The 27092-nt window shown below is 36.3% G+C and overlaps 1 protein-coding gene across 1 annotated transcript in view; it reads left to right on the top strand.

Moving 5' to 3' along the window:
* The first annotated feature begins 3765 nt into the window (after window positions 1–3765).
* LOC108323485 (calpain-type cysteine protease DEK1) overlaps window positions 3766–27092 on the top strand; it is a 39909-nt gene continuing 16582 nt past the window's right edge. Inside the window, exons 1-9 of the mRNA XM_052880720.1 lie at window positions 3766–4028; window positions 4118–4274; window positions 8198–8448; window positions 13796–13978; window positions 15597–15732; window positions 15969–16099; window positions 16221–16335; window positions 16430–17438; window positions 17613–17723. Of these exons, the coding sequence (XP_052736680.1) occupies window positions 4159–4274; window positions 8198–8448; window positions 13796–13978; window positions 15597–15732; window positions 15969–16099; window positions 16221–16335; window positions 16430–17438; window positions 17613–17723 (2052 nt within the window). The 5' untranslated portion in view covers window positions 3766–4028; window positions 4118–4158. The remainder of the gene's footprint in view (window positions 4029–4117; window positions 4275–8197; window positions 8449–13795; window positions 13979–15596; window positions 15733–15968; window positions 16100–16220; window positions 16336–16429; window positions 17439–17612; window positions 17724–27092) is intronic.

The following is a 27092-nucleotide window of genomic DNA, read 5'->3' on the forward strand; positions in this document are numbered from 1 at the left end:
CTATATAAGGGCTTCCAGTATCAGAAACAAAAGATGTATAAGAAATCAAGAAAATAACAACAGCATTTTTACTTTTCTCTCAAATATAGATTACATACCTTTACCGTGCATCTTCTTTTCTTCCGATCTCCTTCTGATCTGCCACCCATGACCATCTCGCCGGAATACTTTCCATCACCATCGAACTGACCGGAACGGACATCCAAGTGTCTTTGTCGCGCATCGTCCTTGCAGAGCACACGGGATTTGAAGCTTTCAACGTTCTCAGCCACTTTCTGATTCTAAAGATATTTTGCAAAGGAGAGACTTAAGTCTCGATACTGGACCACAGGTTTGGGCCTTCTGTTGGGCCACTGTTTTCTTTAGATACAACACCTATTAATAATACATATACTAAACTTTTTGGATTGAATATCATATTTGTTTCACTAATGTAAATTTTATTGCTGATAAAAGAAACACGTAAATAATAATTATGAAAAGAATTTAAAAGATGACATTCTAATAATTGTTGTTATAAGTGTAAACAATGACATTTATTTATATAATATTGATAAAAAATATGATTCATTGATAAGGGTTTTTGAAAGGTTGTATTTTTTTATAAATTGTAATTTTTCAATGACAATCCTTAATTAGCCATTGTTGAAAAATCTCACAAAAGACTTGGTTTATACTAGTAGTATTAGATTAGAAAAGACAACAAGATTTATTACATTGATGCAAAAAAAAAAAACACGGAGTCCATTTGCATAACTGAACATGAGTAAAAAACATTAACAACTAAATATAATAGATGATATTTGCATAACCTTTCAAAGTAAACTAATTAAAGTCTTGTAAAATTGATTTAAATAAAAAGACTTTCCACACTTATATATATATATATATATATATATATATATATATATATATATATATATATATATATATATATATATATATATATATATATATATATATATATATATATATATATATATATATATATATAGTCCTTTATAGGATGCATTTTACAATGAAGATTTAATTTTATCAAGATAGGGTTCCAAGATTTATTTTATTTTATTTTATTTTAAATGAAGAAAGAATTACCACTGAAAACCCTACAACCGTGAAAACTGTTACTAATGTGAGAAATAACTCCTGATAAAATTCAACATTTTTGTAGTGAGTGAGGTTCTGTAAAGTTTTCCGATAATGTAATTTTTTATTCTCTTGTTCCACTTATAAGGAGACTTCAATATTTACTTAAAATGAAAAAGAATGCAGGAACTAATCATATCACAAAGTAATAATTTAGATAATATTAATTAAAAATATCAATAATAGTTCTTTCAGCGCCAAACCGACTTTGAACAAAAGCACTTGATAATATTATTAAGGTTTGTTGAAATAACAAATTTAGAATAATAAACAATAAACCATATAAAATAAATTAAAAAAACCTGCAAAGGAAGCAAAGTTGTTGAAAGGAATGTATTGAAAGAAAATAATCATAAGCCAAATAGGGAAAGCTCCTCATTAATGGAAATTAAATAAAGAAACCCTAATCATGAAAGCTTCATAATGAAATGGTACATTTAATTAATAGGGATAAGGAAACAATAATTGCAATGAGGAGTTAGTAATCAAGATGTAACAGTGGAAATAGATAGTTAACCAAGTTCCTTTTCAAAGACAAGCAACCTTATACAAATGATTTATACCATTGCTCACAGATGATAGACATTAAAAAAATAATCATCATAGAAAATTAAAGTTAAATAAAAAACACATAATTAGTTAATTTTTTTACAAGTATATGGAAAAGATAAAAAACACCAAAAAAAGATAAAAATAAAAATTTAATATTTTTTCTCTCAAATTCTTTTTTACTAGATGTGGTAGTAGTGTTTATCAGAACGAGACATGTTATATTAACATAGTAATATCTTTGTAAAATTATATATTTTTGTTCTTTTAAGAGAAAAAGGATGTTTCTATAAGTCTATTAAGTTGTCATTCTTTTACTATATCAAGGTTAATCTAATAAAGGAAACCGCATTCATTATTTTAATAAATATCTAAGATCATATTTGTTTCGGATGTGAGGGATTGTGCTGGTTTCACGTCTCCACGTCACTCACTTCTCGTCTTCCGTACGTCGGATCCTCTGTGCTCGTTCCTCAGTGTGCCGGTGGGAGACCTGCGAAAGATTTTCCGATGCCAAAGTCAGTTGAGAGCTAAGACGTTTTTCTCATACAGTAATAAATGTGCAGTAAATGCAACCTATCTACCACTCACCCTGGATCTGTATTTATAGTTTTCGCTATGGCCTTGGGATTAGTGAAACGTTAATCACGGTCCAATTCAGCCCAAATAGCTTTTAAACCCTACTTACCTTAAACTAGGATGATTAGTAACACGGTCGGCCGATCCAGACGGTCGGGCGGTCGGCTTCGGGTGAGTTCTGGGTATGGGCGCGCGGGTGTCCGCCCTGCCATACATAACCTTTCACAAGAGTATGGTCACGGGGCATAAGGGCGGCCGCCCTATAATACCTAACTCTTCACATCAGTGAGTAGAAGTGCAATCTCCTGGGTCTCATACGTTACAATGGACGGCCGGTCTGTTTGGTGTTCCGATAACATAGACGTCCTTCCATACGGCATCCGATCCCTGCTGGTACAATATTAAATAAAAAAATAAATAATCATTGACATTATAATAAAAAATATTAAACCAAAATAAAAAAAAGTTTGTTATTTGTTTTGGGACAATGGATCAGGAGATAATAGTTTAAAACAGAAAAAAAAATGTGATTAAATGAATAATGAATAGGTGGATATCAATAAGTATGGGAGAAAGAGAAAGAAGATAGGAATGTTTCAGTCAAATCATAATTAATACGGATGTTTAATTATAACATTCTTACAAATTAACCTGGGACAGGAACATCTTTAAATAAACAAAATAAAACTTCAATTAATATATATGATGAAAATGATAATCTGGGAGTTCCAACAAACATTTTCAAAAACTAAGAATCTCTATGTTTATTTTTTTTCCTGTTTTCATTTTCATCTTATTTCTTAATGTTGGTTTGGTTAGTTTTTACTTTTTAAACTTTCTAAGACAAAGAATGCGAAAAATTCTATTTAAAAGTCAAAATCCATACTTTTAAACAAGTCACTATTACATTATTGACTTTTCTAACCAATGTCTCAGCAGCAACTTTTTTTTTTATATATTCTAGTAATATTTTTTAATATATATTATATGTTTTAAATGATGTGACTCTTATTTTTTAATTCGGCGAATTTAATTTATTATTTTAAGTTTTACTGGAGGGTTGAAAAGTGAGTCGTAACTGGTCCAAATTAATGTGTTGGTCCAAATTAATGTGTTGAATAATAGGAAAAGGTAATAAAATAGGTTAAAGTTTTTTTTTTTTTCATTACACACATTATTGTCTTTATTCTCTCATACGTAGGGAGAGAAAAAGAAAGAATTTAATTTATTTTTTTATATTTGATGATTATATTTGGAAAGTGAGTCGTAGCTGGTCCAAATTAAACTGTTGAATAATAGTCCAAAGAAGGTAATAAAATAGGTTAAAGTTTATTTATTTATTTATTTTTATTTTTTTCATTACACACAATATTCGTCTTTATTCTCTCATACGTAGAGAGAGAAAAAGAAAGAATTTAATTTATTTATTTTATATTTGATGATTATATTTTATATTATATTTTAGTTGATATAGTTGACAGAGGTTGAGCTAAGAGAAGAAGGGGGCAGAGTAGGGTTTTAATCTTCACTAATTCTTTACCCTCTTACAATCCGAGCTTGAGAGAGAAACACAGACAAAATCAGAAACCCTTCTTTTTCTTCTTTTCTTCTTCTCCTTATTTCTTCTTCCAATTTTCAAAGTGCTAACCCTAGCTTGCTTGAACTCTCACTTTGAAACCCTAGCTGTTTCAGCTATTCCTTATTTATGCTTAATTCGCCACTATGTGGCTGCCATTTCCGTTCACAACAGTGAGGTAAGTGAAGGATTTGTTAGTTTCGTTACTGCATTCTCTTGCATAAGCTTCACAATCATCGCTGTTTCCTTTTCTCTGGCTGTAATCAGGTGCATGCGTGTTTTTTGAGTGTGAAGGAGGAGGAAGAGGCATGGACCGTGCGCTTCTCCTCGCTTGCGTGATTTGCGGGATCCTCTTCTCGGTGTTAGGGTTGGCTTCCTTCTTCATCCTTTGGGCTGTGAACTGGAGGCCCTGGCGAATTTATAGGTATCTCTTCAGATTATTATTTCTGTTTACCTGGTTTGACTTGGTGCTTTGTGTTTTCTTGTTGTTTTAAGATTGAATTGTCTTGCTGCACTGTTAATACTGTTTGATTTCTTGTGCCAGTTGCTTTCTGTTACTTAAATTAGTGCTTGTTTTTAAGTGATTGATGATTTGGTATCTACTGGCATTGACTGCTATGTACTACTGTCACTGAAATGGGTAACTTATTAGCCACCTTTCTGGGAATTGAGTGTGGGTTATTGGGACACAGTGATTTTCCAGATTTGATGACTGTCTGCTAAGTGTGGCAGTTTGGTGCCAATTTTGAATTGAGAGCCAGCAGTTTGGAATTTTTTTAGTGGGAAATCACTGGGGCCTTACTAGCTTGTTGCTTCCTTCTATTGAATGCTTTGCAATTCTTTTAAGTAATTTTGTTGGCATCTGCGGGAAGACGCATGTTGGCAACATTGTAACGCCAGTGTTTACGGTAGAGGTATTATTTGGGGGATGGGTGCCAAGTTTAGATGATCTGTCTAGCCTTTAAATCTTCAACGTGATATACTTAGAAAATAATCTTTTTCATCTATTGATGATTTGGGCTAAAATAGGTGATTAATTGATTTTTCCTTTGTAGAAAAAGGGACTACCTGAATGGAACTGTGAAATTCTCATGAAATCTGTAGTCCCATGTGTTAGGTTTATAATTTTAGTATGTCTATTGGAATTTTAAGTAAGGAATTTTTAGTAAGGAATTTTAAGTAACAGGGTTAGAAATCTGAAGTTATAATGACATGGTTTATGGTATATTTTTAATGAAATATCATGAATTTGAGACTAAACATACCTTTATATTCCATATAAGTTATTTGTATTAATATTAGACTAATGTCACTTAAAAATTGTATCTGTTGATGTACAAATATGTGCATTTTGCTGGGTGACTCATGTGAGTTATGAAAATTAATTTCCCAAATATGTTTCTCAAACTGCTACTTCCTCCAAGGTAAGCATTGATTATTGCTTTTGAATTTTTGAAGGTTTACCAGATGGGATATATAATTCCATATTTAGAGGCCTTTCTCCATCTGTACTGTTTATCTTCCAAGTATATATATATATGTGTGTGTGTGTGTGTGACATTTCAATATCATATTATGCTCATACCAAGACTAATAATGCTGAGTGTGAGGGGATGTACTGGGAAAATTCCTAGTCCTACTTCTGCTAAAGTTAAAATTTGAAAATAGTATGTAAGTGGGAAACCACCCTCACCTCATAAGTTGGTTTTGTAGAGTTGGGTTAGACATTATCCTACATTATAAAACTTCCATTTAGAATACTCTAATATTTTTTAGTTTCAGTTGCCAAATTGTATTGGACTACTTGCTTCTTTTTAGGAGGGTAAGCCTTAGCACAACCATAAGGTGGCTGCATTGCATTGTGGTAGTCATGGTGTAATCAAGGAAATATCTCCTGCTGGTTGAAGTAAGGTTGTGTTGTTTTTATATCTGCCCTTCCTCATACCCCATAATGATGCAAGCTCATGCATTATGCTGTCCTTTTATTCACTTTTTTAGGGATCTGAATACCATTAGGTTACCTAGGAATACTCACATTAGATACTCAATTTTTTTTTCTTTATGTATAAAATTGTAATTTATCAGGGATAGAGTACCAATCAAGAGGGTTTGTAGTCCTTCTTAACCAGCTATTGCTTTGGCAAAAGAAGCTAGAAAATGAACTGGTTACCAAGTTGCTTTAACCTGTGGGATTTGCTCTCTAATATGATACTAGAGCATCCATGACAATAGTTCATACTTCCACCACATTTTTTTAAATGTTTAATTTTAGTGTTAGGCAAGACGGGCATATAATTTTATATGCTTCAAAGTCAAGTCCAATGGATGTTGTGTTGGGAAATGTTAGATACTTAGATATGAAACCATCATAAGTTTTCAATGATTAACTTAAGCTTTTAGAAATCCTTGGGAAAGTAATGCAATCTCATTGTATGTCTGACTCTGACCTAACCTTTGATTTAAATCATTATGACAACTAGAAACATCATGACCAAATGTGAAAATGAGTTGGTATTGAATAGAGTTTATGTTTATTACCACCAAGGAATCTGAGGCCTCCAGAGTGACTCTTGTGATCATTTGAGACAAGGTTTTGTGCAATACTGGTTTGTGATGGTGTTTCTGAAAGACAATGAGATTTTACCACACTTACCATATTTGTAGTTTTCTTTTGAAAATTTTCAAGACAAGCCTCTAGCATTATGACTAGGTATCACTATTAAATTGGCCTTGGTTCAAGTCTATTGCTAACCAATGTAACAATAGATTCATACTTTTCAGTTGGCTTTTAAATGCATTGAGTCACTCCTTTGGTTAAATTGTATCACAAATTGCAATGAGAGTGACAAATAGGGGTTGATTCCTAGAAGATTATTTGATCTTAAAGCATCATGTTTTGAAGTTCTGCACAAAATTGTTTGGCCTGTGTTCAGGTGAAGGTGGAATTAGGGTTGAATTTTTATCTCATAATTGCCATGATTTGTTTTGTTGCGTCTGATTCAATGCTGTTAAATGTTGTCATGGTTGAATTGTGTGTGGAACTTTTGTCAATTGCCATATGCAATTTGTGAAGGGAGGTTTGTTATGGTGGTGCCATATGCTGTTATAGTGTTTATGTCATAAATTTTTTTCCTTCTCCATGTTTTGCCATCTGCCATTGAGAACACTGATCCAAAAATTGGAGGAAACATATTTTGAGTAATCAAGATTGTAACATAGAAAGAAGCAACTGTTCTTTTACTCCCATTAGATATAGGCTCTTCAGGTGTGAGAAATTTTGGTGTAAGTAATGGATTAATTGGAACGTTATGTGGCCTTTGATTATTGGTTCAACTTACCAGCACGAAATCAACCATTTCTTATATTCATGTTTTTTGAAAATAGAGTTTGAAAATATAACTGCCAACAACAACACTGGAGAAGATTCCTTAGCAGAGAAAGGTGTTGATGGATGATGCATTCAGAGGCATCTAGGTTTCAGGGTTTGTGCTAAAAATGAACTCAAACTTGCAGTGGTGAGGATCCAACTACACACACACACATACACATAGCACCACGGGATTCCTATGAATTAAAATTAAATTTGTAGACAGTTGTAACTAAAGTTAGTTACTAACGAGCTGGCTATAGCTCATTAAGATATCCAGTAGTGATGGTACACTCATTACAGAGAGTTGCACTTCTCTAATTAAGATAAACACACCTTGAAGAAGAAATTTGTGGAGCTAAGAAGAAAAGGATGCCTCATAAAAGTTGGGGTGAAATTATGTTCAAAGCTGATTGCACCAGAATTCTTTCGTGTTTGTATATTGTTTTTATATTATTAAAAAGGAATTCCTTAACATTTGTGGCATTATTGGGTAGAAAGAAATAAATATGAACTTATTATTGTTGTTCAGGACAATAATTAGTTAGTATAGTGAAAGAAAATTATCTGTCTACTTTTTATGAGTTTTGATATTGTTTAGTTATTCATAGCTTATGCTGATAGTTATCGATGCATTTTTATAATTGAGAGAAATAAAATGAAAGCAAAGTATGTTTTAGGGAGCTTGTGCTAGTATGAGATGCAATGAAAGAGAGAGAAGAGTAGAAAACACGTAAAAGCTTATCTAGGACCTTAGGCTACAAATAGGTACAACTCAAAACAACTCTTCAATAAATCCTATTCTGCTCCATTGTTTCTATAATTATAATAATTAATATTACAATATTTGAAGAATCCACAATGATAGCAGTTGGATTGTTGAACGTAACGCATAAGGTTGCACTAGGTCTCTTGGCTGCCTTTTGACACTATTTCGAACTTCTTTGCATCTATTGTTATTCATTTCTTTCTATTTGCAGTTGGATCTTTGCTCGGAAATGGCCAAATATCTTGCAAGGTCCTCAACTCCATTTGCTCTGCGGTTTCCTGAATCTTTTTGCATGGATTGTGGTTGTTTCTCCAATTTTGGTGCTTATAATTTGGGGATCCTGGTTGATTGTGATATTGGGTCGAGATCTGATTGGGTTAGCTGTAATAATGGCTGGTACTGCCCTTCTATTGGCTTTTTATTCAATTATGCTGTGGTGGAGAACTCAGTGGCAAAGCTCAAGTATGTATTTTATGGCCTGTTAGTTATTGTTTACAATTATTAAGCTTTATATATTTTATTCAATTTGAAATTCACATTTTTAAATGCTGTAACCTAGGTAGAAATTGGTTCTGGTATTATGATTGTGGATTGTTTTCTGTCATGATCTTTCATCATTTAAGCAATTGACGAGCTTTGGAAGTGATGACTATGTCTTCTGTTTCATGAAAAGTTAACAGAAGAGGGATGAACAGTTACTGTTGTCTTGTACTGCTCTTCTATTTATAAAATCGCACAGGCTTCAGAGCAAACTTGGTCTATAGAAAATTTGGTCAAAAGTATCATTGGATGTGTTGGCAAGTGGTCACAAACTTGTAATAAATAAAATGAGAACATGGGAACTCTTGTAGTGTGATGATTTTGTATGCCAAATAGAGAAGTTTTGCATTGAGAGTTTGCCTGAAAATAATGTTTATAGAGGATGGCAGATGCTGTTTAAATTATGGGTGTCAAAGTGAAGAAATAATATAGAACAAGATTCTTGAGAAAAATAATACATGGATATGACATGTTTTACTTCTAAAACACAATTAGCCCCGATATTGTAACATTTACTAACCATGTTCATAGTAAGATTGACATTTGGAGTATCAATAGGTCTAGTCCAGTTGTAGCATTCAACATTAAGGTGACGATTTTGTACGCCAAATGAAGAAATAAAGTTATTGGAAGTCCTACATTAACTAGAGGTAAGACTAATTTATAGTATATAAATGAGTGCAAACTCCACCTTACAAGGCGATTTTGAAGAGTTGAGTTAGGTCTAATGTCCATTTCTTAATATGGTATCAAAGCATGGTTTCAATCCAAGGACTTGTGGTTTATGGGTTCACCCAATCTTACATTGCACCACTATGATGGCTAGAACTATGGCCGTGTGGATTGTCAATTCATCCAAAGTTTTGTGTCTAAGCTTGGGCCAAATGGAATTTAGTTGACACAAAAGGACATACAAATGTGGTTTCTTATAACATGAACTTACACTACCTAGCATGACTGAAGGTTGAGCTTATCTTTGGCATTTCTATAATCTTCAAGTAGACTACTATTTGACCATTGGGTAAAAATGAGAAAATAGAGTAGCATATAAAGGTAAAAACCATTAACCCATTGCCTTAAGGTTTTGGGTAGAGAGTGGTGTTAATCCCTTATGTGGTTGGGTTCAGATCTTATTGATGTTGTATCTTCCTAGTGAACCTCTTCTTCGATAGACCTAACAAGTGATATCAGAGTCAGGTTAGGCTCAAATGCATACAATGGTCCCTGTATCGAAAGTCTTCCTGGCAAAGTGTTCCAAGTAAACATGTCCTGTTAAGATGAATGACAATACGAGAAGAGATATTCTAATGCTTCCGCTGGAGGGGGAGTGTACCAATGTGGAAATGACTCATTCTTGAAGGGGGAGATTGTTAAAATTCTAAGCGTGAGTCTAAGTCTCACATTGGATAAAAATGAGAAAGTAAAGCAACATATAGGGGTGAAGACCTATTAATCCATTGCCTTAAAGTTTTGGATAGATAATGGTGTCAATCTCTTATGTGGTTGGGTTTAAATCTTATTGGTGTTTGTATTTCTCCAGTGAACCTCCTCCCCTCCTCCTCGACAGATCCAACATAAACCAACCTTTGGTTTTTCTTGTAAAAATATTTGGGACATTCTCCATTGAAGATGTGGTTCCTATGTGAACAACTTGTACATAATAGAGGCTTTAAGTTGGCAGAATACCTTTTAGTGATTGTTAATCCAAATGAAAATGATTGACCTTTAAGTGGTTTTTGATGGAAATGAAAAGGTTGAACATCTTCATGAAATTTTTGAATTGAACAGAATGGAACGTCTCAAATTCTAATTTAGATAACAATTTAAAAAATATAAAATAATAGAGGCTGAAATTTGTCAAGAATGGAATACATCAGGGTTTCTCATTTAATGATCGTGGATCCTACTATTCATGTTCCAAACCACGCATCTGCCATCTTTCTCCATTAGAACAACTAGTCTTGAAAAGGTCCATCCTTTTCATTTCCATAAAAAACCACTCAAAGGTCCATCCTTTTCATTTGGATTAACAACCACTCAAAAATATCATGTTCACTTAAAGCCTCCATTGTCTACAGATCGTTCACATAGGAACAGTGGAAAATAAGACTGATTTATTATTCTCAATCATAAAAAATACATTATGATACTCTCTATTTGTAATAATCTAATACTCCTAAAAAGGGAAATAGGGAAACTAGGACAGTAAAATAAAATAAAAGATTATATATCTATTTCCTCTAATTAGGAAGATTCTAAAGATATTATCTCAAATTACAACGCTTCCCCTCAAACTGGATCATACAAGATTGTATGAACCACAAGCTTGAAATAGTCAAACTCAATTGTAGAGAACGTCAATAAACCAAATTTGACAGCAATGGACGAGGACGAACTAGCACCATGAAACTTCAACTTGGACAGAAATGGACGAGGGCGAACTAGGACGAGGGCGAACTAGCACCATGAAACTTCAACTTGGACAGCAATGGACGAGGGAAATTTTCATAAAAAATGGATGATGACTTGTAGTAGCAAACAACAACAAACTATAAGGACTGGATTGCCATCAATAGTGGCGAACAATAACAAAACTTCAAGAACATGATTTCCATGAGTAACATATGGGAGGCCTTCAAAGGCTAACAGCCACAAACATGTAGGGACTTAACCACCCTGAACAATAATGAACCTTTATGGACTTAATTGCCCTAACAACAACGAACCTTTAGGGGCTTAACTGCCCTAACAACAACGAACCTTCAAGGACTTCACTGTCCTAACCTTTAGGGACTTAACTGCCCTAACAACAACCAACCTTCAAGGACTTCACTGTCCTAACCTTTAGGGACTTAACTGCCCTAACAACAACGAGCCTTCAAGGACTTTACTGTCCTGAACAACAACAAACCTGCAAGAATTGAACTGCCTTGCAACAAACCTGTAAGGACTTTAACCACCCTACAGCGGCTGAAACTTTTCTTCCCCTCACGATTGAACACACGTCAATGACGTGAAGGTGAAAGAACAGGTGAGAACCGATCCGTACTTGGGGACAAATATGAAACCCCTTATGGCTAGGTCAGATTGAACTCTGGAAGTATAGCTTATAGCTAGGTCAGATTCAACTCTTTGGAAGTATAGCTTATAGCTAGGTCAGATTGAACTCTGGAAGTATAGCTTATAGCTAGGTCAGATTAAAATCTGGAAGTATAGCTTATAGCTAGGTCAGATTAAAATCTGGAAGTATAGCTTATAGCTAGGTCAGATTTTAACTGGAAGTACAACACAACTGTGTGTAGTTGTTATAACAAAAACAAATGTATTTGGTAATATTGGAGAAAGGCCAAAATTCTAAGCAGAACTTGACTAGGGCAATTGGAGTCCATTAAAAACATATGTTAAGGAAGAGACTTTTAGGGGGCCGCCGGCAGACAACAAAGACAACGAAAGCGGATCAGACAAGCTCTGATACCATGTGGGAAATAAGATTGATTTATTATTCTCAATCATAAAAAATACATTCTGATACTCTCTATTTGTAATAATCTAATTATGCTAAAAAGGGAAATAGGGAAACTAGGAAAGTAAAATAAAATAAAAGATTATATATCTATTTCCTCTAATTAGGAAGATTCTAAAGATATTATCTCAAATGACAACAGGAACCATAATGGAGAACGTCGCAAATATTTTCACAAGAAATGCCAAAGGTGAGTTTCTAGCTATCCACTTGGATGACCAGAACTTTGGTCATGTGGATAGTTAATTCTTCTAATGTTTTGCGTTTGAGTTTGGATCCAAATGGAATTTAGTTATCTGTAAAGGGAACCTACAATACCTAGTCATGACTGAAGGTTGTGCTCATCTTCGACAATTTCATAATATTCAAGGAGACCAATATATATCCTTACGATACGTATGATGCAATACTTTTCATGGAACTGTGTATAAAGATGGATGGACAAAAAATGCTTTAAAGAAGTACTTTAGCCGGCTTCCATGTCAGGGGACAATAATAATACATGTTAACTTGATCATGTATTAGGCCAAAAGAAGTTTTTTGTATTTATCATTACAATTTGTCGACCATGTTCGTAAACATTGTTTCGGATATGTTGTCCTTCATGGAAAATTCCATCAAGTTAAATGCAAAGTACCCGGGATCAACCAAAAAAATCTACTAGAACCGATAAAGGATGGATGAAATTTTGTCCTCAAAATTGGTTGTGGGAAGGAGACAACGTTTACTCTGAGGTTCACAATGAAAACATGGACATAAACAAACAAATTGATGTCCTTTAATTTTATGAAATAAAAAGGTTCATGAAAGTAAAAGACATAAACTCTTATAACAGACCTACAGTACCCAACCATGACTGAATTGGGTTGTGTCTGAGCTTGGATCCAAATGTAGTTTAGTTGACAGGAAAGAAAACACAAAAGTAGTTTCTTATAACATGGACTGTACACAACCATGACTGAAAAGTAGTTTCTTATAACATGGAGTTTAGTTGACAGTAAAGGAAACACAAATGTGGTTTCTTATAACATAGACCTACACTACCCAACCATGATTGATGATGAGCTCAACTTTCAGTCATGACTGTGTACGGTCCATGTTATAAGAAACTACTTTTGTGTTTTCTTTACTGTCAACTAAATTCCATTTGGGCCCAACTCAGACTCAATCTTTTGGGCGAGACTATGATACCATATTAAAAAGTAGATTTTAGTCTAATTCAATATTATAAAACTAGTTTGTAAAGTGAGGTTTGTAGTCATCTATTTACTATAATTGGTTATATTTCTAGTTGATGTGAGATTTTCAACATGTTCTATAGTTTTACTCTGACCTTAATCTAAGCTTGATATCCTATTGCATTTCTTCTTGTCCAACGGATGCTGGGCTTTTTGTTCCTATTTCTTCTTTTGAACAGCTATGAAATAAATTGCTTATAAATAGGTATTTTGTTATGTATAGTATATTGGGCACTTCATTAGGTCTTCATCGAAATCCATTTACTGTTGGGAATTGCACTTGTTGTCAGGTGTTTTTGTTTTTGTTCTGTATGTTATTTTTTTTCAGTGCCTAAGCTGTAATAAATGAATGATATGGCCAAGAAACAGCTATGATGTACAAAGTTGACATGAAATGTATATTTTACCTGGTTTTTATGCAGAAATTTAGAATGTTGGGCATCTTATGATTGATATACTTTGTCATGTTATAGTTGGTATGGCCACTATTTACATTTTTCTTTGACAGGGGCTGTGGCAATCCTGCTTCTTTTGGCTGTTGCTTTACTCTGTGCATATGAACTTTGTGCCGTTTATGTTACAACTGGATCACGAGCGTCTGACCGCTATTCTCCATCTGGTTTCTTTTTTGGAGTCTCTGCAATTGCTTTAGCAATCAACATGCTATTTATCTGCAGGATGGTTTTTAATGGTATGCTTTTGAATTACTGTATTCTCTTCTCAGTTAATCAAATGTATCTGACACGATCAGTGGTAATTTCCTGATCTTTATAGGGTCTGTGTAATAGAGAATGACCTCGCCTATTAATGTATTTTGTAATTCAGAATCAATATTAGGGCCTGTTTGGGCAAGCTTCTCTATAAATAGTTATAGAAGAGAAAAATAAGGAGAAAAAAATGAAATTAGCTTCTCTATATGCTAAAATTAGCTTATTCGCAGGTTAAGAATAAAAATTTAGAGAAGTTAGATTGGTGAGATTCTACAAATTAGCTTATGCGTAAGCTAATTTTAGTTTTTGAAGAAATTAATTTTAATTTTCCTATTTTTCTTCTAAAGGTGTTTGTTGAGTGCACATCCCAACAAGCCCTCACTTTTTTTCTTTCTTTCTATTTTAATAATTGGCAAAAATTGTGATATTGAAAATGAGTTACCTTAAGGTACAAGGATCAAATTTAAAAGTAACTGCCATGTAGTGACAAACAAGGTTATCAGACTCGCGAGTTAAGTCGTTAACTCAGACGGGTTTGTATTCCCAGTCCTGGCTTCCGAGTTAACTCAGAAGCAAATTCGGTGGAATCATAATTGAACATGGTGGAATCGTTTGGAATCGCGATTTTGTATCGATTTTGCGAGTTTGAAATAGGGAGAAATCAACGAAGAGGAGTTTTGAGTTTAAGGCACGTTGTGTTTAGTTTGCTGCCATTCATGGTCGTGGTTCGTTGGCTCGCTTACGCACTCGCTGTTCGCCTGGTTTCCACTCACTGTTCGCCTGGTTTCCACTCACTGTTCGCCTGGCTCGTGGTCGTGTTCTGTTAGCCTGGTTCGCACTCACTGTCGCGGTCGCCGCGCTGCTCTTGCTTTCACTTCCTTCGAGCTTTGTGTGTAGTGAGTGAAGCTTTTTTATTTTAACGTTACAGCCCTAAACGGCACTGTTTGTGCTTTTATTAAAGAAATGAAAAGAAATGAAATCCACTACACATTGCGTTGATATCTGCAGTGTTTGTATTTTTTCTTTTAGCATGTAAATATTTATCACTGAAGTTCTTTTCTACCACTTATTATTTTGAATCATTGGGCCTTCTCATGCTAAACTTTTGGGCCAATATTAATTTTAACAACTTGTTTGTTTTATGTGAAGTATAAACTATAATCAATTAAAATTATAATAAAAGAATAATAATATTAAAAAAAGTTTTAAGAATATATAATATGATAAACTAATAATTATAATACTGTAAAAAATTTTATTTATAACATTATAAATATTAAATTATTATATTATTTATAAATATTTGAAAATATTTTTATATGAAGTAAACTCTTATGAGTTTACGAAGCTCCCATGAGTTTACGTAAACTATCGAGTTTGACAATCTTGATGATGAAAAATTCTCGCACACCACTAATTTTTAGTTTGGTATCATTCATTGTATTACAACTCAAGTAGATGGCGGTATTATAATTGTATTAGGTGATATTCCTTTATATTGAAGATGATTTCGCCAAGTATGTATAACGGCTTTTGGCTTGATTCTATTTGTTTTGATTTTTATTATTTGAATATTCTTATTAGCATTATTCATTGTAGGGAATGGCTTGGATGTGGATGAGTATGTGCGAAGGGCATACAAGTTTGCTTATTCAGATTGTATTGAAGTAGGTCCTGTGGCATGTTTACCCGAACCCCCAGACCCTAACGAGTTGTATCCTCGGCAATCTAGAAGGTATGTTCGTGTTCTTGTTCTAATTGTTGACTATCGTAGTGGACACAAACAGTTGTAGCGTCTAATTACGTTGGCAGACACCTATTTTTCTCTTATTTTCGTACAACTTTAATGCTCTTATGTTACGTTGGCTGAATAATGAATCTCTAATTTTGCTTCTGAAATACTTTTCTTTATATAGTGATATTTCATTAAGTTTTCTTCGAAGTTCATATTGTTTTTGTTTGTCATTGTAGGGCTTCCCATCTTGTACTGCTCTATCTTGGCTCACTATTTGTTCTGCTAGTATACTCCATCCTGTATGGTCTAACAGCTAAAGAGGAAAATTGGCTTGGAGCAATTACATCAGTTGCTGTTATTATTCTTGGTGATTTAATTAGCCACTATTGTTATCATAATATTTTTAGTAGTTAACAGAAAATTCTTGTGCACTTTTCAGCTTTGTTTATTTGATTTGCTGTTTTTTTTATGCACTTCTTGAACTGTAGACTGGAATTTGGGAGCTTGCCTGTATGGTTTTCAACTTCTTGACAGTCGTGTTGCAGCACTGTTTATTGCTGGAACATCTCGCGTGTTTCTTATCTGTTTTGGAGTACAGTATTGGTTAGTTTTTTTTTTTCTTTTGAATGAGACTTTTTCCTCTCTACAACTGCATGTACTATTGGTTTGTTGACTTATCTCTGCTTTGCTCTCACAGGTATTTAGGGCACTGTATCAGCTATGCTGTTATGGCAACTGTACTACTGGGAGCGGCTGTTACTCGCCATTTGTCTGCCACAAACCCATTGGCTGCAAGGAGAGATGCTTTACAAAGCACTGTAGTTCGCTTGAGAGAAGGATTTCGTAAAAAGGAGCACAACAGTTCATCTAGCTTTTCTGAGGGCTGTGGCTCAAGTATGAAACGGAGTAGTAGTGTTGAAGCCAGTAATCTTGGTAATGTAATTGAAACTGGCAGAGCTATGGCTGCAGTTGATGGAAGCAATTGGAATAATGTCTTGTCTCAAGCTGCTAGTTTTCCAGATGGAATCAATAGTGATAAAAGTATAGATAGTGGAAGGTCAAGTTTAGCATTACATAGCAGCTCTTGTCGCTCAGCTGTTCCTGAACCGGAAGTTGGAATATCATCTGATGATAGAAATTTGGATCACAACAATTCTTTGGTGGTTTGTTCTAGTAGTGGTCTTGATAGTCAGGGGAACGACTCTAGTGCATCAAACTCTGCAAATCAGCAAACACTGGATTTGAATTTGGCTCTTGCTTTCCAAGAAAGGTTGAATGACCCTAGGATTGCAACTATGCTTAAAAGAAGGGCAAGACATGGTGATCGAGAACTTAGTAGTTTATTACAAGATAAAGGACTGGATCCAAATTTTGCTATGATGTTAAAAGAGAAAAGTTTAGAATTAGATCCAACTATCTTGGCATTGTTGCAAAGAAGTAGCATGGATGCAGATAGAGATCATAATGAAAATACTGATAATGCCAGTGTTGACAATGCCATACCTAATCAAATTTCATTATCTGAAGAGCTGAGGCTACACGGGCTTGAAAAGTGGCTTCAGTTGTGCAGACTTGTATTGCATCACATTACGGGTACTCCAGAACGAGCATGGGTTCTGTTTAGTTTTATTTTCATACTTGAAACCATCATTGTTGGCATATTTCGTCCAAAAACAATCAAAATTATCAATGCAACGCACCAGCAGGTGAGTCCCGAGTCACTCTCCCCACTATATCTGCTTTGTTTTGGGCGGCTGTGATACACTTCTATTTCTAGAAGTCTGTTATTTGTTGTGTGATTGTGGGGTTGCAATTGTTTAATTCTAATTGTCAATGTTACAATGCTCATCTTCATAATTCTGAACATTCATTGCTTGTAGTTTGAGTTTGGATTGGCGGTGCTCCTGTTGTCTCCTGTCATATGTTCAATCATGGCTTTCCTTCGATCACTCACGGCAGAAGAAATGTCCATGACATCAAAACCGAGGAAGGTACTGTATTTTCTACTCTTTGGATCAATAAGGCAAACTTTGTTTACTGAAAGTAATATTTGCTATGTCTACTTGACTTATTGGTGTAAATTTGTTCTTCGTGATTGTTAGAGAACTAACTGAGACATTTTATTCATTCATATATTCCTAACAAGGTTATGGTATTCTATATATATAGAATACCATGACAGAATACAACCCACCTCTTAAGTTGGGTACACACTCACAAAACAACATAAACTTAATACATTTCAACACTCCCCCCTCAAGTTGGAGCATATAAATCATATGCACCAAGCTTGGAACATATAAACTGAATCCTAGGCCGTCTTAAAGACTTAGTCAAAATATCTGCAAATTGTTCATTAGAATTGACAAATTCTGTAATGAGATCCTTGGACAGCAACTTCTCTTTGATGAAATGACAATTAATTTCTATATGTTTTGTTCTCTTATGGAACACTGGATTGGAGGCAATGTGAAGAGCTGCTTGGTTATCACAATACAACTTCATAGGCTTATTTTCACAGAATTTTAATTCTTGAAGGAGTTGTTTGATCCATATAAGTTCACATGTAGCTATGACCATAGTTCGGTATTCAGCTTTTGCACTAGATCGAGCAACAACACTTTGTTTCTTGCTTTTCCATGATACAAGGTTCCCTCTAAGGAGTACACAATATCCTGTGGTAGATCTTCAATCATTTTCGGACAACCAGCCCAATCTGCATCACAATATCCTTCTAACTCAGTACTTCCCTTGTTCTCATACAACAGTCCATGACCTGGATTCCCTTTTACATATCTAAGGATGCGTACCACAACATTCCAATGATCAATATGAGGATTTTGCATAAATTGGCTCACAACTCCCACTGGATAAGAAAGATCAGGTCTTGTTATGGTGAGATAGATTAGTTTTCCAACCAACCTTCTGTATCTTTTTGGATCTGAGAAAGGTTCACCATGGTCTCTCATTAATTTTTTGAGTCCATAGGACTATCAATGGGCTTGCAATCTGTCAAACCTGTTTCCTCCAAAATATCAAGGGCATATTTTCTTTGTGAAATACTTAAGATTGAAATTGTAAAATAATTCTAGAGGGCTTGATTGATCCCTCTCACAATCTTCTATTTATAAGAATAAATTGATACACAAATACATGATAAATAGGGTAACCCTAGACACAATATAATCATGATAAATAGGGTAATCCTAGACATAATATAATCATGATAAATAGGGTAACCCTTGACACACTATAATGATGATAAAATAGGATAAATATCCTAACACTCCCCCTCAAGCTGGAGCATACAAATTGTATGTACCAAGCTTGGAACAAATAAACTCAATCCGAGGACCCCTTAATGACTTGGTCAATACATCTGCGAGTTGATCGTTTGACCCAATAAACTCAGTACATATTTCTTTGGTCAACAACTTTTCACGAACAAAATGACAATCAATTTCTATATGTTTAGTCCTCTCGTGAAACACTGGATTTGATGCAATGTGGAGAGCAGCTTGATTGTCGCAATACATCTTCATAGTATGGATGTCACAAAATTTAACCTCTTGAAGGAATTGTTTCACCCATATAAGTTCACATGTTAGTGATGCCATTGCCCTATACTCGGCTTCCGCGGTTGATCGAGCTACTACATTCTGTTTCTTACTTTTCCATGAAATAATGTTTCCTCCCAGAAAAACACAATATCCTGTTGTAGACCGTCTATCAATAGGTGAACCTGCCCAATCTGCATCACAATACCCAGAGACATGAATGCTTCCTTTATCTTCATATAACAATCCTTGCCCGGGAGCCTTCTTTACATACCTTAGAATGCGAATGAGAGCATTCCAATGGTCAATACATGGAGCCTGCATGAACTGACTAACCACTCCAACTGAAAAGGATAGATCTGGCCTTGTAATAGTGAGATAAATCAGTTTGCCAACCAGCCTCCTATACCTCTCTGGATCGGAGAATAATTCACCTTCTTCTGTCCTTAATTTCTGGTTTGGGTCCATGGGACTGTCTACCGGTCTACAATCAATCATGCCTGTTTCTTGTAATATATCAAGAGCATACTTCCTTTGGGAGATTACAACTCCATCTTTTGATTGCGCTACTTCAATGCCTAAGAAATATTTGAGACTTCCAAGATCCTTGGTTTGAAAATGTCTACACAAGTACTCTTTTAGTTGAGATATTCCAACAGCATCATTTCCTGTAATGACAATATCATCAACATATACTATTAAGTAAACACATTTCCCGAGAGAAGAATGACAATAAAAAACTGAATGGTCTGCTTCACTGCGTTTTAGCCCAAATTTTTGAACAATGGAGCTAAACTTTCCAAACCAAGCACGTGGGGATTGCTTGAGGCCATATAGAGATCGATGCAATTTGCATACCATACCAGACTCCCCCTGAGCAACAAACCCTGGAGGTTGCTCCATATAAACTTCTTCCTCAAGATCACCATGTAGGAAGGCATTCTTGATATCCAATTGATGAAGTGGCCAGTGACGAATGGCTGCCATGGCAAAGAAGAGACGAATAGTAGTCATCTTGGCTACAGGAGAGAAAGTGTCACAATAATCAAGACCATAAACCTGAGTGTAACCTTTTGCAACAAGCCGAGCTTTGAGCCGATCAATTTCACCATCAGGGCCAACTTTAACTGCATACACCCATCGACAACCAACCGCCTTTTTTCCTGGGGGAAGGGGCACCAGCTCCCAAGTATTACTGTGGTCAAGAGCCTGCATTTCTGCAATCATAGCTTGTCGCCATCCAGGATGATCAAGTGCTTCTTTCACATTCTTGGGTATAACAACAGAGGACACTGAGGATAAAAGAGAAAAATAGGAGGGCGACAATCGATGATAGCTTAGAAAATTATAAATGGGATGAGGGTTCCGAGTGGAACGAGTACCTTTTCTGAGGGCAATAGGCCATGCTGAATCATTTGCACCAGGAGGCGTGGGAGGAGGTGACGAGGGAGAAGAATCTGAAGTAGGAGATTCACCATTGTCTTGGGGAGGTGGACTATCCATTGGGGCCCTGTGTGGGATGATCTCAGTATGTGGAGAAACAGGTGTAGAAGGATTGTGATCATGACTGGGAATGACAGAGACAGTGGAGCTATTTGACTCAACCATTGGAATAGGAAGGACCTGCTGGAGGATAGAAACATCCTGAACAGATGGAGAGAAGTAAGGAGTCTGTTCAAAGAATGTGACATTGGCAGACATGTAATACTTCTTAGTTTCAGGAGAGTAACACCGATATCCTTTTTGAAGTCGAGAATAGCCTAAGAAGACACATTTGAGAGCGCGAGCGGAGAGTTTGTCTAGACCTGGAGACATGTCATGAACAAAACATACACAGCCAAACACTCGGGGAGATGTATGAAAGAGAGGATCATTAGGAAACAAAATGGAGAAAGGGACTTTATTATCAAGAGAGGAGGAGGGCATCCTATTAATAAGATAACATGCAGTTAAGATGGCATCCCCCCAGTGATGGACAGGAATATGGGCACCAAGCAAAAGGGTACGAGCAGTTTCAACCAAGTGTCTATTTTTTCGTTCTGCTATACCATTTTGCTGTGGTGTATGAGGACAAGTAGACTGATGTAAGATACCATGGGAACTCAAGATGGCAGAAAAGGAGGATGAAAAATACTCTTTGGCATTATCACTTCTTAATATTTTGATTACTTGACCAAATTGATTCTTGATTTCATTCAAAAAGGATGTAAAGATAGCTAACAATTCAGAACGATTTTTCATAAGATAAACCCAAGTACATCTTGAATATTCATCAATAAAGGTAACAAAATATCTATAACCAAAGGAGGAGATACGACTAGGTCCCCATATATCAGAATGGATGATGGAAAAACTAGAATTACATATTGATTGAGACCTTTTAGGAAAGGAAGATCTAACATGTTTTCCTAATTGACATGACTCACATTCTAAGGTTTGGAGACCACTAAGTTCAGGACACATCTTTTTTAATTTGGACAAATGAGGATGGCCAAGTCGATCATGTAGCACTTTAGGATTAAGAGCAGCAACACAAGACACCCTTGGACGAGATCCAAAATGGTATAATCCGCCAGCTTCATATCCTTCTCCAATCTGTCTCCCCGAACCACGCTCCTGTATAACAAAAGATTTATGATCAAAGGTTATTGAACAATTTAACATTTTAGTCAACTGGCTTAAGGAAATTAAATTAAAAGGACAATTAGGGACAAAAAGGACTGAGTTGAGATTGAGGGAGGGAGACAAAGAAACATGACCGACTCCTTTGGAAGAAGTTTTAGATCCATTTGCAAGGGTTATGAAATGAGGTTTTTCTCGAAAGGAAATAGATGAGAACAAAGAGGTATTACCAGAAATGTGATTAGAAGCACCTGAGTCAATTACCCATGAATTTTGACATTCCATAGATTGAGAAACGCAGGCTGTTGATGTGTTGGGAGATTGAGATGGTTGTGCCAAGCTGTTAGACTTTAACCTTAAATACTCTTGATATTCATCCTCAGAAAACATAGAAGTAGAGGTTTCAGTTTTCAAAGTGGAAGTTTCAGTCTTCGAAATATTGGCGGTTTTGGAAGGGAAACCATGTAAGGAGTAGCAATTCTCTTGAGTATGACCCATCCTTTTACAATATGTGCATTGAGTACGTCCCCGACCTCCTCGTACTCCTCCTCTAGTGCCACGTCCTCCTCTTCCTCGTGTGGCAACCATGACAGATGGTTCCACTAGTTCATGCGCTTCTTGAGTTTGAGATACCGGGACACGCAGAAGGCGAGTGGTCAATGTTTCCATAGAGGGGACCTCATGACTAGTTAGAAGTTGATCTCTGAGATGATCAAAATCGGGATGTAGGGCACGAAGGATCAACACCATGTAGAATTTGTCTAGTTTCTTTTTTATATCCTCTAATGGATCTACTTCCAAAAACATCCTAAGTTCTTCGACAGCAGATTGGGCTTCAGTCATGAAGGACACCATATCATGGTCTGCCATTTTAAGAGATGCAAGTTTATTCGTAGTGTCATAGAGACGTTGAATATCGTTGGCATAAATGCTTTGGGCTTTCTTCCAAAAGGAGTGACAAGTTTTGAAAGCCCTCAAAGATACAAAAAGTTTGGGTTCCACTGATTGCCATAACAGGGCACACAACTGGAAATCTGCTTGTTTCCACTGATCAGCTTTTTCAGTAGGCACATGGCTTCCATCTCGCTCAAGGTGGTCATAATGCCCTTGACCAAGGAACCACATTTCAACGGCAGCAGACCATGATAGATAATTTTTTCCATTTAGCTTCTCGGAGGTAATTGATGGACTTCCAGAGAAGGAAAGAGTACTGCCAGACGCCATTTCTGAAGAAGACGAATAGTACTAACGAAGAACAAGAAAACCCTAAGGGTTTAGACGAAGGAAACTTTGACAGTGATGGACGACGGTGGCCGGCAATGGCGGGCGGTGGCCGGCGGTGACGGTGGCCGGACGGTGGCCGGAGACGGTGGCCGGAGACGGTGGCCGGACGGTGGCCGGCGACGGCCGACGGTGGCCGACGGTTGACGGTGGCCGGCGGCGGGCAGCGGCGGGCAGCGGCGGGCGACAAAGAACTGTGGCGCCGGACAAATATATATTACGAGACAGAAACCAGAGCGGGATCGACCCGCTCTGATACCAACTTAAGATTGAAATTGTAAAATAATTCTAGAGGGCTTGATTGATCCCTCTCACAATCTTCTATTTATAAGAATAAATTGATACACAAATACATGATAAATAGGGTAACCCTAGACACAATATAATCATGATAAATAGGGTAATCCTAGACATAATATAATCATGATAAATAGGGTAACCCTTGACACACTATAATGATGATAAAATAGGATAAATATCCTAACAGAAATGATGACTCCTTCTTTTGATTGTGCCACTTCAATACCAAGGAAGTATTTCAAACGACCTAAGTCTTTGGTTTGGAAGTGGTTGAACAAATGATCCTTTAATTGAGCAATTCTCGCAACATCATTTCCTGTAATCACAATATCATCAACATAAACCATAAGATAAACACATTTATCAGGAGTATAATGCCCATGAAACACTGAATGATCTGCTTCACATCGTTTTAATCCAAATTGTTGCACAACATGGCTAAATTTACCAAACCAAGCTCGAGGTGATTGTTTCAAGCTGTAGAGTGAACGACGTAATTTACAAACTAACTTAGACTCCCCCTGAGCAACACGACTAAATCCAACACGACTAAATCCAGGAGGTTGCTCCATGTATATCTCCTCTTCCAGATCACCATGAGGAAAGACATTTTTAATGTCCAAATTGGTGAAGTGGCCACTGTCTAATGGCAGCCATGGCAAGAAATAGACGAACACTACTGATTTTGGCCACAGGAGAAAAAGTATCACAATAGTCGAGACCATAAACCTGAATATATCCCTTTGCGACTAGACGAGCTTTAAGACGATCAATGGCACCAGTAGGACCAACTTTAATAGCATATACCCATCTGCATCCCATGGGTTTCTTATCAGGAGGAAGAGGTACAAGTTCCCAAGTGCCACTATTGTCAAGTGCCGACATTTCATCAATCATGGCTTGTCGCCATCCAGGGTGATCAATTGCCTCACGAACATTATTAGGAACTTTGATGTGAGAAAGGGAGGAAACAAAGGAGAAATATGTAGGAGACAGACGATGGTAACTTAAAAAATTATAAACAGGATAAGGATTACGAGTAGATCGAATACCTTTTCGAAGAGCAATAGGCCAAGCTTGATCTGAGTCAAGAGAGGACGAGGAGGATGAAGGATCCATGGTCTGGGAATCTGATGGAGAAGGAGCTGAGTCTCGAGGATCTTCAAGCAAGGAGGAAGGTGGTTGAACAATATCTTGTGCATTCTGAGTTTGAGCTGAAGATGGAGAAGCGGGAATGACCAAGGGATCACATGATGGTATAGGAAGCATCTCTTCAACAGATGAACGATCCTCCTTGGAAGACAAGAAGAAGGGTGTATCCTCAAAAAAGGTGACATCAGAAGACATATAATACCTTCTTGTGGAGGGAGAATAACATCTATATCCTTTTTGAATGCGAGAATATCCCAAAAAGACACATTTAATATACTTGGGAGAAAGTTTATCAAGACCTGGGGAGACATTATGAACAAAACAAGTGCTCCCAAAAACACGTGGAGAGACATGGTAAAGAGGATCATTTGGAAAAATTACGGAGTGAGGAACTTTATTGTCAAGAGATGAAGAAGGCATCCTATTGATCAAAAAACAAGAAGTGAGGATTGCATCCCCCAATGATGAACAAGAACATTAGTATTTAACATCAGGGAACATGCTGTTTCAATGAGATGTCTATTCTTTCTCTCAGCTATGCCATTTTGTTGTGGAGTGTGAGGACATGTTGTCTGATGTAAAATTCCTTTGGAAGATAAAAATGAAGAAAATGCAGCAGAAAAATATTCCTTAGCATTATCACTTCTGAGAATTTTAATTGTCTTTCCAAATTGATTCTTAATTTCATTAACAAAGGACATAAAAATGACTAAAAGTTCAGATCTCTCTTTTATAAGATAAACCCACGTACACCGAGAAAATTCATCAATGAAGGTTACAAAATAGTTAAAACCAAAGGAAGTAACTCGACTCGGTCTCCAAATATCAGAGTGAATGGTAGAAAAAATAAACTTACATCCTGTCTCAGATTTCTTTGGATAAGAAGATCTAACATGTTTTCCTAACTGACAAGACTCACAATCTAAGACAGGAATGTGTTTAAGACTTGGAACCATCAACTTCAGCTTAGACAAATTTGGGTGACCCAAACGATCACGTAAAATTTTAGGAGATGAAGTTGAAATGCAAGAAACAAACGAGGTAGGTTTTAGGAAATGCAGTCCTCCTGACTCATATCCTTCTCCAATTCGATGACCCGTACCATGTTCCTGTATGACAAAGGAAGTAGCAGTAAAGGTTATAGAACAATTTAATGAACGTGTCAATTGACTCAAGGAGATTAAATTATAAGGACAATGAGGAATATACAAAACATAATTTAAGTTTAGTGAAGGAGATAAAGACACTTTGCCAATTCCTTGAGATGTCAATTTGGATCCATTGGCAACAGTAACTAATTGAGGAACTTTTTGAGAGGTAATGGAGGAAAATAAACAAGTGTTACCAGACAAATGGTTTGAGGCACCTGAATCAAGAATCCATGAACCTTGACATTTCACAGATTGTGGGACAGTTGACACACTTGGCACTGAAGGAAACTGACAAAGGCCAGTGGATTTGTCAGACTTGTATCTCAAAAATTCTTGATACTCTTCATTTGAGATTCTTGATTCGTATGAGCATTGCACATACCCACTTCGACTACCATGGCCTCCTCGATTAGCTCCTCTCCTTGAAGTGGCAGATAAGGAGAAATTAATTTTAGTAAAGGATGCCATTCTAAATTTGTGAGTAGGATCCAAAACAGAGACAAGGTCTTATGACTATGGGAAATCAGAATCCCTGTCCAACCATACTAAGAAACGAAGCTCATCAACAGTAGACTGTGAAATCTGGTATTAATGAGGAAGAAGGCTCAATATGGAAAACTGAATCTGGTTCCACAAGTAATGAAGCGTAACAACGTTGAGGGAGAAACTCAGCTTGAGGGAGAAAACCCTAGGTGCAAACAACAGGCACCAAAACAGCGAAGCAAGGGCCAAAACACGCTCAGGAAGCTACGGCGAAACTGTCTGCAGTGGCGCGGTGTCGATCTGACACCGAGAAGGTGGCGCGTGAGGAACACGCGCCGAAGACTTGCCGAAGAGAAGCGGTGCATGGAGGAGCGTGTGGAGGTTTCTGAGGAAGCGACCACCAAGGTTGGGTCGTGCTTCTCGGGGCGAACCTAACCCTTAACTTTGCCTGACAAACGGCGACGGCGGCGGCGATAGCAGCGACGGCGGCAGAAAGTGGCAGCGACAGCAGTGGCACACTGGGTCTGGCTCTTGATACCATGTTAGAGAACTAACTGAGACATTTTATTCATTCATATATTCCTAACAAGGTTATGGTATTCTATATATATAGAATACCATGACAGAATACAATCCACCTCTTAAGTTGGGTACACACTCACAAAACAACATAAACTTAATACATTTCAACAGTGATAAAATAAGTACATATGTTGCTTTATATTGTTTTTGGTTTTGGTGCTGACAGATGTAGTCTTCTAAGGTTTATAGTCTTATGCGTTTACTTGAGAGGACTAACGTTTACGGTTGCTAT

Source organism: Vigna angularis, chromosome 1 (assembly GCF_016808095.1).
Source record: "Vigna angularis cultivar LongXiaoDou No.4 chromosome 1, ASM1680809v1, whole genome shotgun sequence".
NCBI classification, from domain to species: domain Eukaryota; kingdom Viridiplantae; phylum Streptophyta; class Magnoliopsida; order Fabales; family Fabaceae; genus Vigna; species Vigna angularis.